Source organism: Rhamphochromis longiceps, linkage group LG12, assembly GCF_057381845.1.
Source record: "Rhamphochromis longiceps isolate RC_006_pf linkage group LG12, R_longiceps_female_GT1.1, whole genome shotgun sequence".
NCBI classification, from domain to species: Eukaryota; Metazoa; Chordata; class Actinopteri; order Cichliformes; family Cichlidae; genus Rhamphochromis; species Rhamphochromis longiceps.
In genome coordinates, this window is record NC_140568.1 from 44,295,364 (window position 1) to 44,308,340 (window position 12,977).

The 12,977-nt window shown below is 47.3% G+C and overlaps 2 protein-coding genes across 3 annotated transcripts in view; one reads left to right on the top strand and one right to left on the bottom strand.

Annotated features, from left to right (window-relative positions):
* The window catches only part of kank1a (KN motif and ankyrin repeat domains 1a), a 52,363-nt gene extending 48,335 nt beyond the window's left edge, over positions 1–4,028 (bottom strand). The window contains exon 1 of one of the 2 annotated variants that reach the window (XM_085426514.1): positions 3,106–4,028. The gene's annotated coding sequence lies outside the window, so the exon portion shown is untranslated. Of the gene's footprint in view, positions 1–2,859; positions 3,056–3,105 lie in introns of those variants that run through there. The other variant, XM_085426516.1, reaches the window with a different exon arrangement.
* Positions 4,029–8,156: 4,128 nt separating this feature from the next.
* fbp1a (fructose-1,6-bisphosphatase 1a) lies at positions 8,157–12,601 on the top strand. Its single transcript, XM_085426545.1, has 7 exons — positions 8,157–8,502; positions 9,146–9,308; positions 9,753–9,845; positions 10,058–10,198; positions 10,300–10,437; positions 10,608–10,727; positions 12,002–12,601. Exons 1-7 carry the CDS (start codon positions 8,333–8,335, stop codon positions 12,191–12,193), a joined length of 1,017 nt encoding a protein of 338 aa, XP_085282671.1. The 5' UTR covers positions 8,157–8,332; the 3' UTR covers positions 12,194–12,601.
* The last annotated feature ends 376 nt before the right edge of the window (positions 12,602–12,977 follow it).

The following is a 12,977-nucleotide window of genomic DNA, read 5'->3' on the forward strand; positions in this document are numbered from 1 at the left end:
CACCTCACAGCCTCCTCTACAATCTGTGCCAACACACACAAATGTCTCCCAATCCATCTCAGGCCACTCTGACTCCATTAAGCTGCTAAATCCACAAGAACTGATTTGAAAAGAATTTCGTGCGGTCCTGCCAGAGCTTTGATCACCGCGGTAATAACTTCCTTGCAAATTTGCAAACAGCGTGGTGCCGACTTGGCAGCTGCTCCGAGCTGCTGGAAATCTGTTAGGACTCCCTGAAAATCGCCTTTACTTAGAATCAGCTATGCAAGCCTTTTCATTTCAGCCGGTCCACTGGTGTTTTTAAAAGGTTTTATTTACATCCAAAACTCATGCACTGTGAGTGGAGGTGCAGCACCAGTTTCATACCAGCTGATGCTTCAGAATAACTGCAACAACTGCCCAGAGAACAGCAGGACGGCAGCTTCACAGCAACCTGAAGCTCTTTTTCCTCATCTCCAGTGCTCCCCGACTCTGACTTATTCTTACTAAAGGCAATAATAACTCTTTGCCTTAACACTATGCAGACCAGCTGCTCTTCAGCGTCAGTCACCAACCAGAAACTCAATTTTGAGCCAGTAATGATCCCAGTTTATTGGTAAAGGTAGTTAGAAACCAGACAGTTTCACTGTTTAGAAATGAAAAAGCCAAGATCACAAATAGCTCACTGCAGAATGGTTGAGATTCAGAGAAGCTCATTTACAGAGTAAGCAGTGTCACCTTCATCATGTCCTTAAATAAAGCTGTGAGTCATTATAGAGGCTTCATGGTGCCTGTATTTGTACAGCACTTTACACAACCAGTCATCCACCCAGTCTCACACACACTGGTGATGGCAGCTACATTGTAGCCACAGCTGCCCTGGGGCGCACTGACAGAGGCGAGGCTGCCGGACACTGGCGCCACCGGGCCCTCTGACCACCACCAGTAGGCAACGGGTGAAGTATCTTGCCCAAGAACACAACGAATGAGACCGTCGGAGCCTGGGCTTGAACCGGCAACCTTCCAGTTACAAGAAGCACTACCAACTGTTGCCACAAACTGCCAACACATAAGTGCTACTTGTGTGTGAAATGGGGGCGATCGTGGCTCAAGAGTTGGCGGCTCGTCTTGTAATGGGAAGGTTGCCGGTTTGAGCCCCGGCTCAGACAGTCGTGGTCGTTGTGTCCTTTGTGAAACGTCTTATCGAAGATCTCCATGAACACATTTATATCCTCTCAAATGCATCTTGGGCTGTTCTTGTTTTTGCAGGAGGGGGCTCTTATGGTTTTAGTTTAAGTGGATCTTCCACTCAAACTAAAGTACATTTGATCTTGTAATAACAGGGCAGACCCCGAGGCTCATGTAGGTCCTCATCCCACACGTTAAAGCCGAGCAGCTGTGACGACTCCCTTCACCTCCAGTCCAGCCAGTAAGAGTGGTTTCTTCGGGGTTACCCAGCAGTGAAGCTTCACGTGCACGCACGCAAAAACTAACATTTTCAAGTGAACCCAGGCAGAGCAGCTTTATTTTTAGAACCAAAAACATGCAAGAGAAGCACAAACAAGACAAGTATGCACAGATGTTCAACCAAAACTAAAATTATAACTCAGCAACCCCCTCGAGATAAAATTACAGAGAAAACACCACGGCAAGGACTCCACAAAAAAACTGAACACCCACAAGAGAAGCGAGGCCAGTCGTGACGTGCAAGCTGCTCGCACAGAGCTGTGGAGTGGAAGTCATTTCCTCTAAACAAACAGGAGGGGTGGGAGTCGTAATCGGAGGCGGGGGAGGCCACACGTCTGAGCAGATGAGACCCGGCTTTGATCCTGCGGATGTGAGGGTCGTCTCAGTCAGGCGTCATTTCACAGACCTCCACCGTATGTCCACGATACCGAGGAGGAGAGCATTAGAAATCAATAAGCTTCCAGAAATATCATTTTTCTCTCATCTTCAGTTTATTCTTATGAAAATATGAAACAAGCTCCCTGCAGTGAAGTAAAGAACGCCTGAGCTGTTAGAGACACCGAGATGACCCTTTAACCACCTTAAGGTTAGTGAATGACTCGCTAACCCTCAAACCCCATTAAAGCTGTTAATCAGTGCTACAAACAGCAAAGCAGCAGCTTTGAGAAGTGACTTTGCAGAAAGTGCGATGCTTTCTGCAAAGCCACAAAATGCGAGGCATTCGGGCCCTGAAGGAATGCTTTGTGTGGCATCCTGGATGAAATCTGCACTTATTATCCAAGTGTAGACAAGTGGATCTTAAGATATGCAACAACCCCACAGTGGAAGCTTCACAAGGCCATTAGTCCTCCTCTTCACATATCAATTCCCCAGTGCTTCATCTGTACTGAAGAGTGGAAAGGCCTGTGAGCCAGGAGAGGATGAGGAGCCCTCTGTTTGACCCCAGCTCTTCACCAGCACAATGGGGACTACCATCCAGGTCTGAGCCCCCCCCGCATGAAAACAGGTAGCAAAGAAGGAAACGTGTCCAACACTAGTTTCATTTGGCAGCATTTCGGGGTTGCTGAGTGACCTTTAGAGCTCCACGGAGACTCTTTTGTTAAGAGCTCATCACGCACTGCGCTACGAGGACGCGGCTGTGGAAACAGTGCCACGAAAGACATTTCTGCGTTCTCGCGCTTGAGCTAAAGGTGTCCGCGAGCCTGTGGTGACACCTGACTTACTCTGAATCCGAGCGAAGGCGGCTCACTGTGGATTTAATCTTGAGTTTAATGAAACTGGTCTCGAGGGGCGAATCCCCCTGAAAACCTCCGCCGTCCCTCGCCTCCGATTCCCCGCTCTTGGAGCTCAAAGTTCAGCCTCATAACACCTGCGCAGCGCAGACGGAAGTGGAAAAAAACAGCGCCAGATTACCTGAAGGACTCCCAAACACCAGCTGACTTTAAATATAATCCAGCTTAACCAGCAGCGCTTCATGGGATTGTCTCGTCTGCTCGCTGCAGGACCACCTGGCCGACAACACGCACTGAAGACACGCTCAACTTACGTAATTAATTAAGCAGAGGGCTCGTGCACGCTTACACGCGCCCACAGAGACACCTGGGACAACTGAAGCACTTTAAAACACACTTTGTCTTAGCAAAAGCGACCTTAACTTACCCCACGCTAACGCTTCCCGGGCTCCTTTGGAGGTGCAGCTCCTTTCCTCGGACTCCTTTCTGTGCTCGGGGTCGGAGTCTCGGAGGGTAAAAGCTGGGTAATGCGTTAACTTTGCGCAAAAGTGTGCAAAGCTCCAGTCTGTGCCCGCCGCACACGGTACGTCCCCTCTGCGCCAGCAGCAGCAGCCTCTTTGTACTTGTCCGCTCGTGCCTGGGCTCCAAGTTAACCCGCGGTCATGCGCAGTCGGTGCCCTCCCAGGAGCCCAGTCTGAGCTGATGTGAAGGTCAGTTAGAGGCACAGGTGTTGCTTTACCTGCGCACAGGGCTCGGCCTACTTACACTAGCTGAGTCACGAAGAGCAAACAGCGCGCTCCGGACTCACCTTAAAACTCAGGTAAACGTGTAGGTTAATGCAGTTAGCACGTCGTTTGCTAACCAGTGTCTACACGTTGTGTCGTAAAACTGTGACCACACCGGGGAGAAAAAGACATGTACGTTACAAAGTTAAAGTTTTGTAGTTTTAACTTACTATAACTAACGAAGATGTTTCTCTTCCGCGATACAATATAGAGCTCGGGACGATAGATGGAAGCGGTTTCAGTTGGCGCATTAATATCAAGTGTTCTTAATTGTTCTGTGTCAGATAATCTTATCGGGGCTCATTTTTTACGGTCTTTAAAATACTTACACTTTTAAATGAACCTAAATATTTAACGCAGACACACGAATACCTACATGTACATAAAAATGATCATTATTTCAAAGATACATGATGACAACAAGTTTCAGAAACGCATCCTCACTGCTTTGGACAGAGTCAGCGTCCCGCCGGAGGCTGCGTTTGCCCGACAGCGCCATCTGGTGACCAGTGGCGTTAACAGCAAAGAGATCTCCAGCTGCCTCCCTCTTCCCGCTCCACCACAACCACCCACACATGCAGGGCCTTGGAGTGGGGGTATGTCACCAGGGTGCAGAGGAGGCTACCCCCCCCCCCCCCCCCCCCCTTCTGGCTGCCTCTGCCTCAATTTTATCCCACAACTTAGACATTCACATTACTCACACTCTCATTACACATACATATAGGATCTTGGGGGTGGGCACAATCACGGAGTCCAAAGTACCATCAGGGTGTACACCCCACCCCTGGCATCGTTGCCCACCTCTCAATTTTAAATACACTTAGACATTGAGGGCTAGCAGGAGGGACCATGCGCTTACCTGCTGCTCTCTGGCAGGTAGCTCCATGCCCTCCTGGGTTTTAATTGCACCTTAGAACACACATGCATCAACATTACAATGAGCGGGTGGAGGGAGGTTTGGAGTCTTCTCCCACCCCCATTCTCTGCGACCTGCTGGAGCAGGGGGGCTAGGAGGTGGAGTTGGCCGTCCGACTGCGGTCTGGAGTGTGGGGCCTCCCTGCTGCTGCGGAGTCGGGGCGATCTGCCTCCCCCCACCGCAGGGAAAAGGGTAACACCACCTGGGTCTGGGTGCAGTCCCCCCCTCCAGGGGCAAGGGTACCTAGACCCGGGGCTTAGAGTACGCTTGGGGAGTGTGATCGTGTGTACAGCGTCTCTTTATGTCTGTCTCCACGTTGGTTGAGTGTGGAGTGAGTGCATATGAGAGCATGAGGGTGGGAATGGATGTTTGTGTCTGTGTGTGCCTGTATGTCTGTGTCTATATGTCAGGTTGGGTATCAGACGCCACCTCTCTGGGGACACCTCAGGCCCTCCAAGGTTTGGAGGCCTATCTCCCCCCACCACCACTTCCCCTGCCGGTGGCGGACTCCCTCAGGTGTCGGTGCGTTGGTGGTTCTTTGTGTCTGGGGGTGGGTGTCCAGGTACACACCGGCTCACTCCTTGGCGGCCGCTTATCGGGGCCTGGAGCCTGGGGCTCGCTCGGGCCCCTTTGGAGGTGGGGTGCCCCCGACCTCTCGGCCTGGGGCTCGGTCACTCAGGCGCAGCTGGCTGCTGGCGGAGCTCACGGGCGCGTCACTGCAACTCCCCCTGGCTTCTGCTCCACGGCTGCTGAGTGAACCCTCATCTGGGGCTCTCCTCAGCTCTTACTGGGACAGTGGCGCGACTGCCCCTCTGTTGGTCTTCCTTGGTCTCTTGTGTTCTGGGGGCCTCTGGATGTCTGGAGTTTTGATCTCCTCCATACCTGCTTCACACCCTGGAGGACGGGGCTGTGGCCCCCCCACACTCCCTAGCAGATCGTTACATGGAGAAACCTTTGGAATACAAGCGCGCTGATCCACACAGGTATGCACACGGGTGTTCACTGCTCGTAGACCCAAATTACACCTTTCTTGGCTGCTACTTCGAAGCACATCTGTCCTGCGTGCTGCACAACAACATTGAATATTTAGTATTTACTGCTGTTTACACTTAGCTAGATTAATGCGATGGTGTTGTGTTTAGTATGTTGCTTTGTTTTTTTTTTTGTTTTTTCTGCTTGTTTTCTATTCTTCTCTCAACAGGTGATCCAGGAGATTTTTATTTTTTTTCTCCCCCCCTTTCTCACTGTCCCTCTCCCCTTCTGTTTTTCCTTTCCTTCCTCTTTCTTTCTCCCTTTCCTATCTCTCACTCATGTCTGTCCCGTCTGTAACATCTGAAAATAAAATATAATAAATAATAAAAACAAAGATCGACCAAATGGACCAATACGGCAATGCCACGATGATCCATTTGGCAAAGTAAATCCATTGGGTATCCTTGTTGGTCTTCAGACAACAATTCTGATGGCTAAAGAACCAAATGGGACAGGCGGAAAAAAAAAAAAAAAAAAAAAAACAGCAAAGAGAAGCCAAACTCCCTGAATCTAATGTGGTCTGTGGAATAAACACGCAGCACTGACAGCTGACTGTTTACCTTCATTGCACATTTAAAGCCAACGTCTTTATTTTGTTTTCATTAGAGAAAACAAATGTAATTAGACCTGATATAGATCTACTATTTGAACGGCTACTGTTGGCACATCTTTGTGCGCAAAACAGTTCCTACAATAGCACAAACCACAGTTTACAAATGAGTGAGTACACGGACGTGTGTCTACACACAGAGCAATTTGGTCTCACCTAAAACTATTTCTCAAATGGTAAGTATCAAAATTTGAATAAATGCTGATAATTACGCGTCAAATGTTAATTTAATGTATATAAATCGGATCGTTTTCACCTTTAAACGCTTCCTGTGCTGCAGGACAAACGTCTAACACTATCACAGATTGTTTAAAAAAAAAAAACCCGCACATATGACGTCACATGTGCAAGTGTGTGCGTGTGTGTGTGTGTGTGGGGGGGGGGGGGCACTTTTCACGCTACCCGACCCACAAATGTAAGCTGCGTTTAAGTGCTAGTGCAGAACTGGGACATCTGGCCTTCATGGGACTCTCCTTTTATTTATTTTTTTTATTAGTAAAGCCATGTTTTGTTGTGTTTTTTTTCTCACTCTTCGACTACAAAACCTTTATCTGTCAATCACAGCCTTCATATGGAAGCCCAAGAAAGTTAACATATGGTTTAATGTGCTGCTGATGCTACCGGTTGGATGCTGGACGCAGCTGCAGGCAGGAGAACATCTCTGAAGTGAGTTCATGCTCACTAATCTATTGAATATGTGGGATATAGATATAATCCCGGTCATCTTTGATAACAGCCGACTGGCTCGGAGAGCTTAAGGACTATTAAACAGTCAGTCATAGTAGATTTTTATAAAAGTGTGTTTGCTGTTCCTGAACTGTCAGTGTTTTGTCTCATCACCAAGTAAACAGCTCAGTTAGATAAAGCCTGGAGATGGTGATGAGCTCCTAGTGTTTGTTTCCAGTTTTAAGCTTACAGAGATCATTTTTGCTTGAAGTACTTTGAGGTCACAGAGCTCGTCAGCAGTGAAGTTTACTGTATGTTACAGAGCCACGTGAGATTAAAGGCTGAAAGGTTATAAGACAGAGTGCTTCATCGGACTCTTTTCATTACACTTAAGTCAGGTAAAGCATACACAGTCTGCCCTGAGTGAAAATCAATTATTATGAGTTATATTTGTGTTGAGATTCGGTGAGTTTATTCCACTGCACTGAACTGAAAAGCAGATTTATGGGTCTGAAATGTCACCAGTGTTTCTCTGTGAAGCAACGATTCAACATACAGGTATGTTTGAGCTGTTCCCATATCTTTATCTTCTGACAGCGTGACCCCAGATACATGTTAGTACTCTGGGAAACTGTTTTGTGGAAGATCAGATTTCCTCCATGGTTTTGATTCGGTCTCTTCTAAACTACACAAACATCCTTGTGTTTCCGTGTGTGCGTGCAAACGGGCGCACATGTTGGATTTTATTGAATGTGCAGCTTCGTCACATTTTGCCTTTCTTCATCGGTTTTATTGAAACACATGATGGACAGCTTGCTTCAGCGGTATGTGGTAAAAACGGTTTTCAGCTCCATTGCAGCATCTTCAAGTGTCACAATCGCACTGAAGTGTTCAAGAGGAAGGTGAGACTTTCTTACAATAAGGACATGACAGCATTGGAGTGACTTTTAGAAAAATCTTTCAACCTCAGCGTTAAAACACTGCAGACGTTAAAACTGTTCTAACTGGAAGCTCATCATACCACATACTGGACATGAGCACTACTGTCTCTGCACTGGCTTGTTTTAGCCTCTTCGCCCTGACTTACAGCATGTTGTACAGTTTCATGTTTGCATGAAGCATTTTCATTTGACTCGGTGTTTTCTGCATGCTGGAGTTTCAGGAGTTCAGATCCTCACTCCCACGCTTCTGTTCGACCTGATGGTTTTATGACTCCAGCTGATTTGCACAAGTTATGAAATGAGGTATGAAATGAGCATGCGAGCGTCTCTGGAGCCACTAATCTTTCCAAAGAGAAAATCCAGGGCAACGCGCTGAAAAGTTCGTGTGCGCAAGAGGAATGTAAACGCTGACTATCGTGCGCAGAAACAATGCGTGTCCGCACTCCTCGTATCTGTGTCGGGCTGTCGCTCTCAGGGAACAAAAGTCTGGACTCGGGCTTGTGCAGCTCTCTTTGTTCTGCTCACATCCTTGTGTTTGTAACACTATCGTGTCATCGCTGCAGCGCTCAGTGTGCACAGCGGGGCCACACCTCTCCGCTACATACACTCCCCCCACGGCTGTCCACGCGCAGTTCCGCGTTGCTGCCGCATTTAAATCCTGCAGAGTTTCCTCAAACCCGCAGTTCCAGCGACTCACCGGCACTATGTCCGACAGCAGCACCTTCGACACCAACGTGGTCACCATGACCCGCTTCGTCATGGAGCAGGGCAGGAAGGCCAAAGGCACGGGGGAGCTGACCACGCTGCTCAACTCGCTGTGCACGGCGGTGAAGGCCATCTCCAGCGCTGTGCGCAAAGCTGGGATCGCCCACCTGTGAGTGAGCCACGTTACACACGCCGTTGGGTTTGGAAGTAGCCGTTACGGCCCTGCCAGCACTGTTCCGTACTTGAATGCAGCGCTGTGTAAAGCCCTCAGCGGCACGCAGGGCTCCAGGGTCTCTGCGCCAATCAGAAAGCGCATACCTGGAACAGACACGCCCATTTTATGAGACATGCTTCGGTCCACAGGTGGTTATTACTGCGGTACTTGTTTTTTTTTTTAACCCCGAACCAGTCGGGGAACGGGCCAGCTCCTGCTCACTTCTGCATTTGTCTTTATTTCTCCATCTCCGCTGGTTTATGTGAAGTAAGAGAACATGTTGCATGTTGTTCCTGCAGAACTGCGTCTCAGAGGAGTAACGAGTGTTTCAGAAGTGCAGCGTCACGCTTGTTACTCTTATTTATCCAGTCTGATGGAAACAAGGAAGTCTCTGTCATTTAATTCCACACAAAGACGTCTTTGTTCAGTATCCAGAGCAGCCGCAAGTAGTCCCAGCAGTTTCACTCAGGCAGGCTTACTGCTTTGTTACTACCTGGTGTGTGTGTGTGTGTGTGTGTGTGTGTGTGTGTGTGTGTGTGTGTGTGTGTGTGTGTGTGTGTGTGAACTTTTCACGCTCACTTGTTTTTGCTTTTTTCAGTTACGGCATCGCCGGCAGCACCAATGTGACGGGCGATCAGGTGAAGAAGCTGGACATCCTGTCCAACGATCTGGTCATCAACATGCTCAAGTCATCGTTCAGCTCCTGCGTGCTGGTGTCTGAAGAGAATGACAAAGCCATCATAGTGGAGCCAGACAGGAGGGTAAGTGTGAGACCAGGTGAGATATTTGAGACTTTGAGCCTAACCGGGTTTAACGCTCCAGGTTCCTCTAAGAACCCACCGAGCCTGAAAAACCTGATCTTATTTGTGTGGGACGTTTTCTGAAAACTGAGACGGATCATTCAGATATTTCTAAGTTGACCTTTTTAAAAGTTCCTTTAACAGTGAATTCCACATCATCCGAGTGTAACGTCCAGGGGAAATCTGCTTTGTAAAACCTTTGGAGCAAACTCAGAAACCAACTATTTTCTATGACATCTGACAGTTGCATAGATACAGTCAGATTCGGTGATCATCAATTAGATAAGGCCTCAGATTCGCTGCCCGGAGGCGTTTCAAGGCAGCTGTTGAGACGCCTCTTTGTAGAAGTAACTCTCTTGTATATAACACGTCACATATTCACTGCATGTTTTTCTGCTTCTTCAGGGGAAATACATTGTGTGCTTTGATCCTTTGGACGGCTCCTCCAACATCGACTGTCTCGTCTCCATTGGCACCATCTTTGCCATTTACAAAAAGGTACTAGCACAGGGTTAAGAGCTTATGATGAAACTGGTTTGTTCTTGATTTAAAAACTTAAAGTGTTGGCAAACTGTTTGTATTGGATTTTACAGCTGCATCACTTGTAGATGTTTAAAGCAGGGACTAAACTGATTTTAATGCAAACGCTCCACTGATGTCGAATCAGGCAACAGAATCAATAATGACACGACTGATGCCGTTTCCCTCAGACCACAGATGATGAGCCCTGTGAGAAGGATGCTCTGCTGCCCGGCAGGAACCTCGTGGCAGCGGGCTACGCCCTCTACGGCAGCGCCACCATGGTAGTGCTCTCCACCGGCCAGGGAGTCAACTGCTTCATGCTCGACCCGGTTAGCGCTCTTTTGAAGGTTTCGCGTGTTCCACATAGAAAAGCTGCAAACTGATTTTATCTACAAACATGTTTTTGTTGTTACTGCTTTTTGCTCTTTAGGCGATCGGGGAGTTCATACTGGTCGAGCGGGATGTGAAGATGAAGAAACGAGGGAAGATTTACAGCTTGAATGAAGGTTATGCAAAGTACTTTGACCCTGCTGTCACAGAGTACCTGCAGAACAAGAAGTTCCCTCAGGTAACGCAGGTGTCCAGACATGTTTGTCTCCAGGGGGAAATTTATACATTCCAGCAGTATCCACAAACATGCTGGATATACAATAAACACTAAATACTAATAGTGCACACTGATGTATTTTTACCGTAGACCTCGTCACTAAGCAGATGTTGTTTTTGACGCCCCTGTAGGACGGCAGTGAGCCCTATGGCTCCCGCTACATTGGCTCTATGGTGGCAGATGTGCACAGAACGCTGATGTATGGAGGGATCTTTTTATACCCAGGAAATACGAAAAGCCCCAAGGGAAAGGTAAGGTCCTGCAGCTGTATGTAAAAGATGGATGCAGTGTAGGCGTCCGTGACATCAATGCTGTAGCACCTTAAAAAAAACTTGGAAAACGTGTCAAAACTTGAGTTCCTCGATTGGCCCCTCAAGGCTGGGATCAAAATCAGCTCAGTTCCCACAGATGATTACAAATGATTACAAGCAGAACTAATGTCTACAGTGTTTTTGTGCAGGTACATAGATGGTTTGGGGTCGATAGTTTGTCACTCAGCTGCAGGTAGAATATAGGTTTTTAAACTCACCCACTCTGGTAAAGTTTAAAGTCCAGTTAGCTGAGCGACGGGTTTGCTGTCCGCCTTCACAGATTTGAAGTGTTGGTGCTGTCGGTGCTTTTTGGAGCATTTCTATTTGAATTATCTGACAGAAACTTTGACCTGCTGTGAGTTACAGATCATTCCACAGCATGTCTTTATCCTGTCTTCCTTCTCTCACACCAACCAATCACAGCAGATGGCCCCGCCCCTCCCTGAGCCTGGTTCTGCTGGAGGTTTCTTCCTGTTAAAAGGGAGTTTTTCCTTCCCACTGTCGCCTAAGTGCTTGTTCATAGCACTTAACAATCATATGATTGTTGGGTTTTTCTCTGTATGTATTATTGTAGGGTCGACTTTACAATATAAAGCACCTTGAGGCAACTGTTGAATTTGGCGCTGTATAAATAAAACTGAATAGAATTGATTTCCAGTAGTTTGTGCTTCGGTTACGTTGGTTTAAATGAGCATTTCAGTCTGTTACTTTGCACTAACTGGCAGGTATTATTTATGGCTGATGAAATCAGCTTGCTCACTTTGACATTCTGGTTCCTGGTTCTGAAAAGTGAAGCCGGTACAGCCAGAGGTCTGCAGGAAAACGCCCCCCTGACCTGAGCTGGCCGATAGTTTGACTCATACTGGAGAAAAACCATTTTGTAAACTTTGGTCATTCAGGAGGATTCAGCAGCTCCTCTGTAACGGTGCCTAAAACCAAAAAACACATCTGACAGTTTAAATGTGATATATATATGAAATTACACCAAAAGGCCTGTTTATGAACTATTGTAGCAGACTGTCGATTACATTTAAAGCACAAAAAGAAGATCTTTACATGAACAGGAGGAATGATCTCTTCTAGAAAATCCTGGTCCAGTGTTCATTTGTGACTTCTCAATTTTTTTCCTTCAAGCACTAAAATGCTGAACGAGCCTGTGAGTTTTCCAGACTTTCTCATGAGCACTTACACCTTCCCTCCCCTCTCGCTCAAAGCTGCGCCTGCTGTACGAATGCAACCCCATGGCCTTCATCATGGAGCAGGCAGGCGGCATGGCCTCCACGGGCTTCGAGAACATCCTGGACATCCAGCCTGAGAGCATCCACCAAAGAGCTCCTGTGGCTATGGGCTCCAGCGAGGACGTGCTGGAGTACATCGCCATCTGCCAGAAACACGCCAAGAAGTGAGACCGCACGGGACTCACACAGCGGTCCTCCTGTTGGGATGCACGTTACCGCCTCTGTAATGATGGTTTTTATGTAAAAATGGGTTTTAAAGACCAAAAATGTGAAGAGATTTGGAGGCACGGTGTTTTCATGCCACGTTAGCGCTCCCATTTTTAAGCGGTGCTTCATAAGTTCACATACTGCCAAACAAAAGCTACCAAAGACCAAAAATGTGCCAAAACACACAAATGCACTTCAGTCTGAGACCTTTGCTCCTCAGTTTACCTCCAGTTGTGCCTTAAATCAAAGACACATTCCAGATGTGCAAAAGACCAAAAACAGCCTCTTTGCAACCAAACGCGATTCTTTTATTATGTGAAATAACAGCTGTTTGGAACAATGAAGTCTCTCAATAAATGATAAGAACGAGTGAGTGTTTGATCATTTCAGACGTGTGTCATCATCTCACAGTTATTCAGTTTGTGTCCCTCGATAATATCTTGAAATCTTCAAGTTAGAGGCTAAAGTTCAAAGATACTTATTTCAGTGGAGTCGACCTTTAAGCCGGGGTCAGCTGAAGCTCAGAGAGCCGACTGACATTTAAAGCTCACTTGATCTGCTGTTGTGCTAAAACACGGCTGCAGAATCGAATCTGTGTCCCCGAGCCTGTAACACAAAGACACACAACATCAAACTGAAACAAATACTTCAGCTTCTTTTTGTAGCAGCTGAAGTGTCTTAAACCTTAACCTCGAAGTCAGCCGTGATTATTTTTGACTGTAAACCTGGATGCATGTTTAGAATC

Coding starts and splice junctions, on each gene's coding strand:
- fbp1a (XM_085426545.1), top strand. CDS start 8,333: ATGTCCGACAGCAGCACCTTCGACACCAACGTGGTCACCATGACCCGC. Junction 8,503..9,145: donor AAAGCTGGGATCGCCCACCT/GTGAGTGAGCCA, acceptor TGCTTTTTTCAG/TTACGGCATCGCCGGCAGCA. Junction 10,438..10,607: donor AGAACAAGAAGTTCCCTCAG/GTAACGCAGGTG, acceptor ACGCCCCTGTAG/GACGGCAGTGAGCCCTATGG.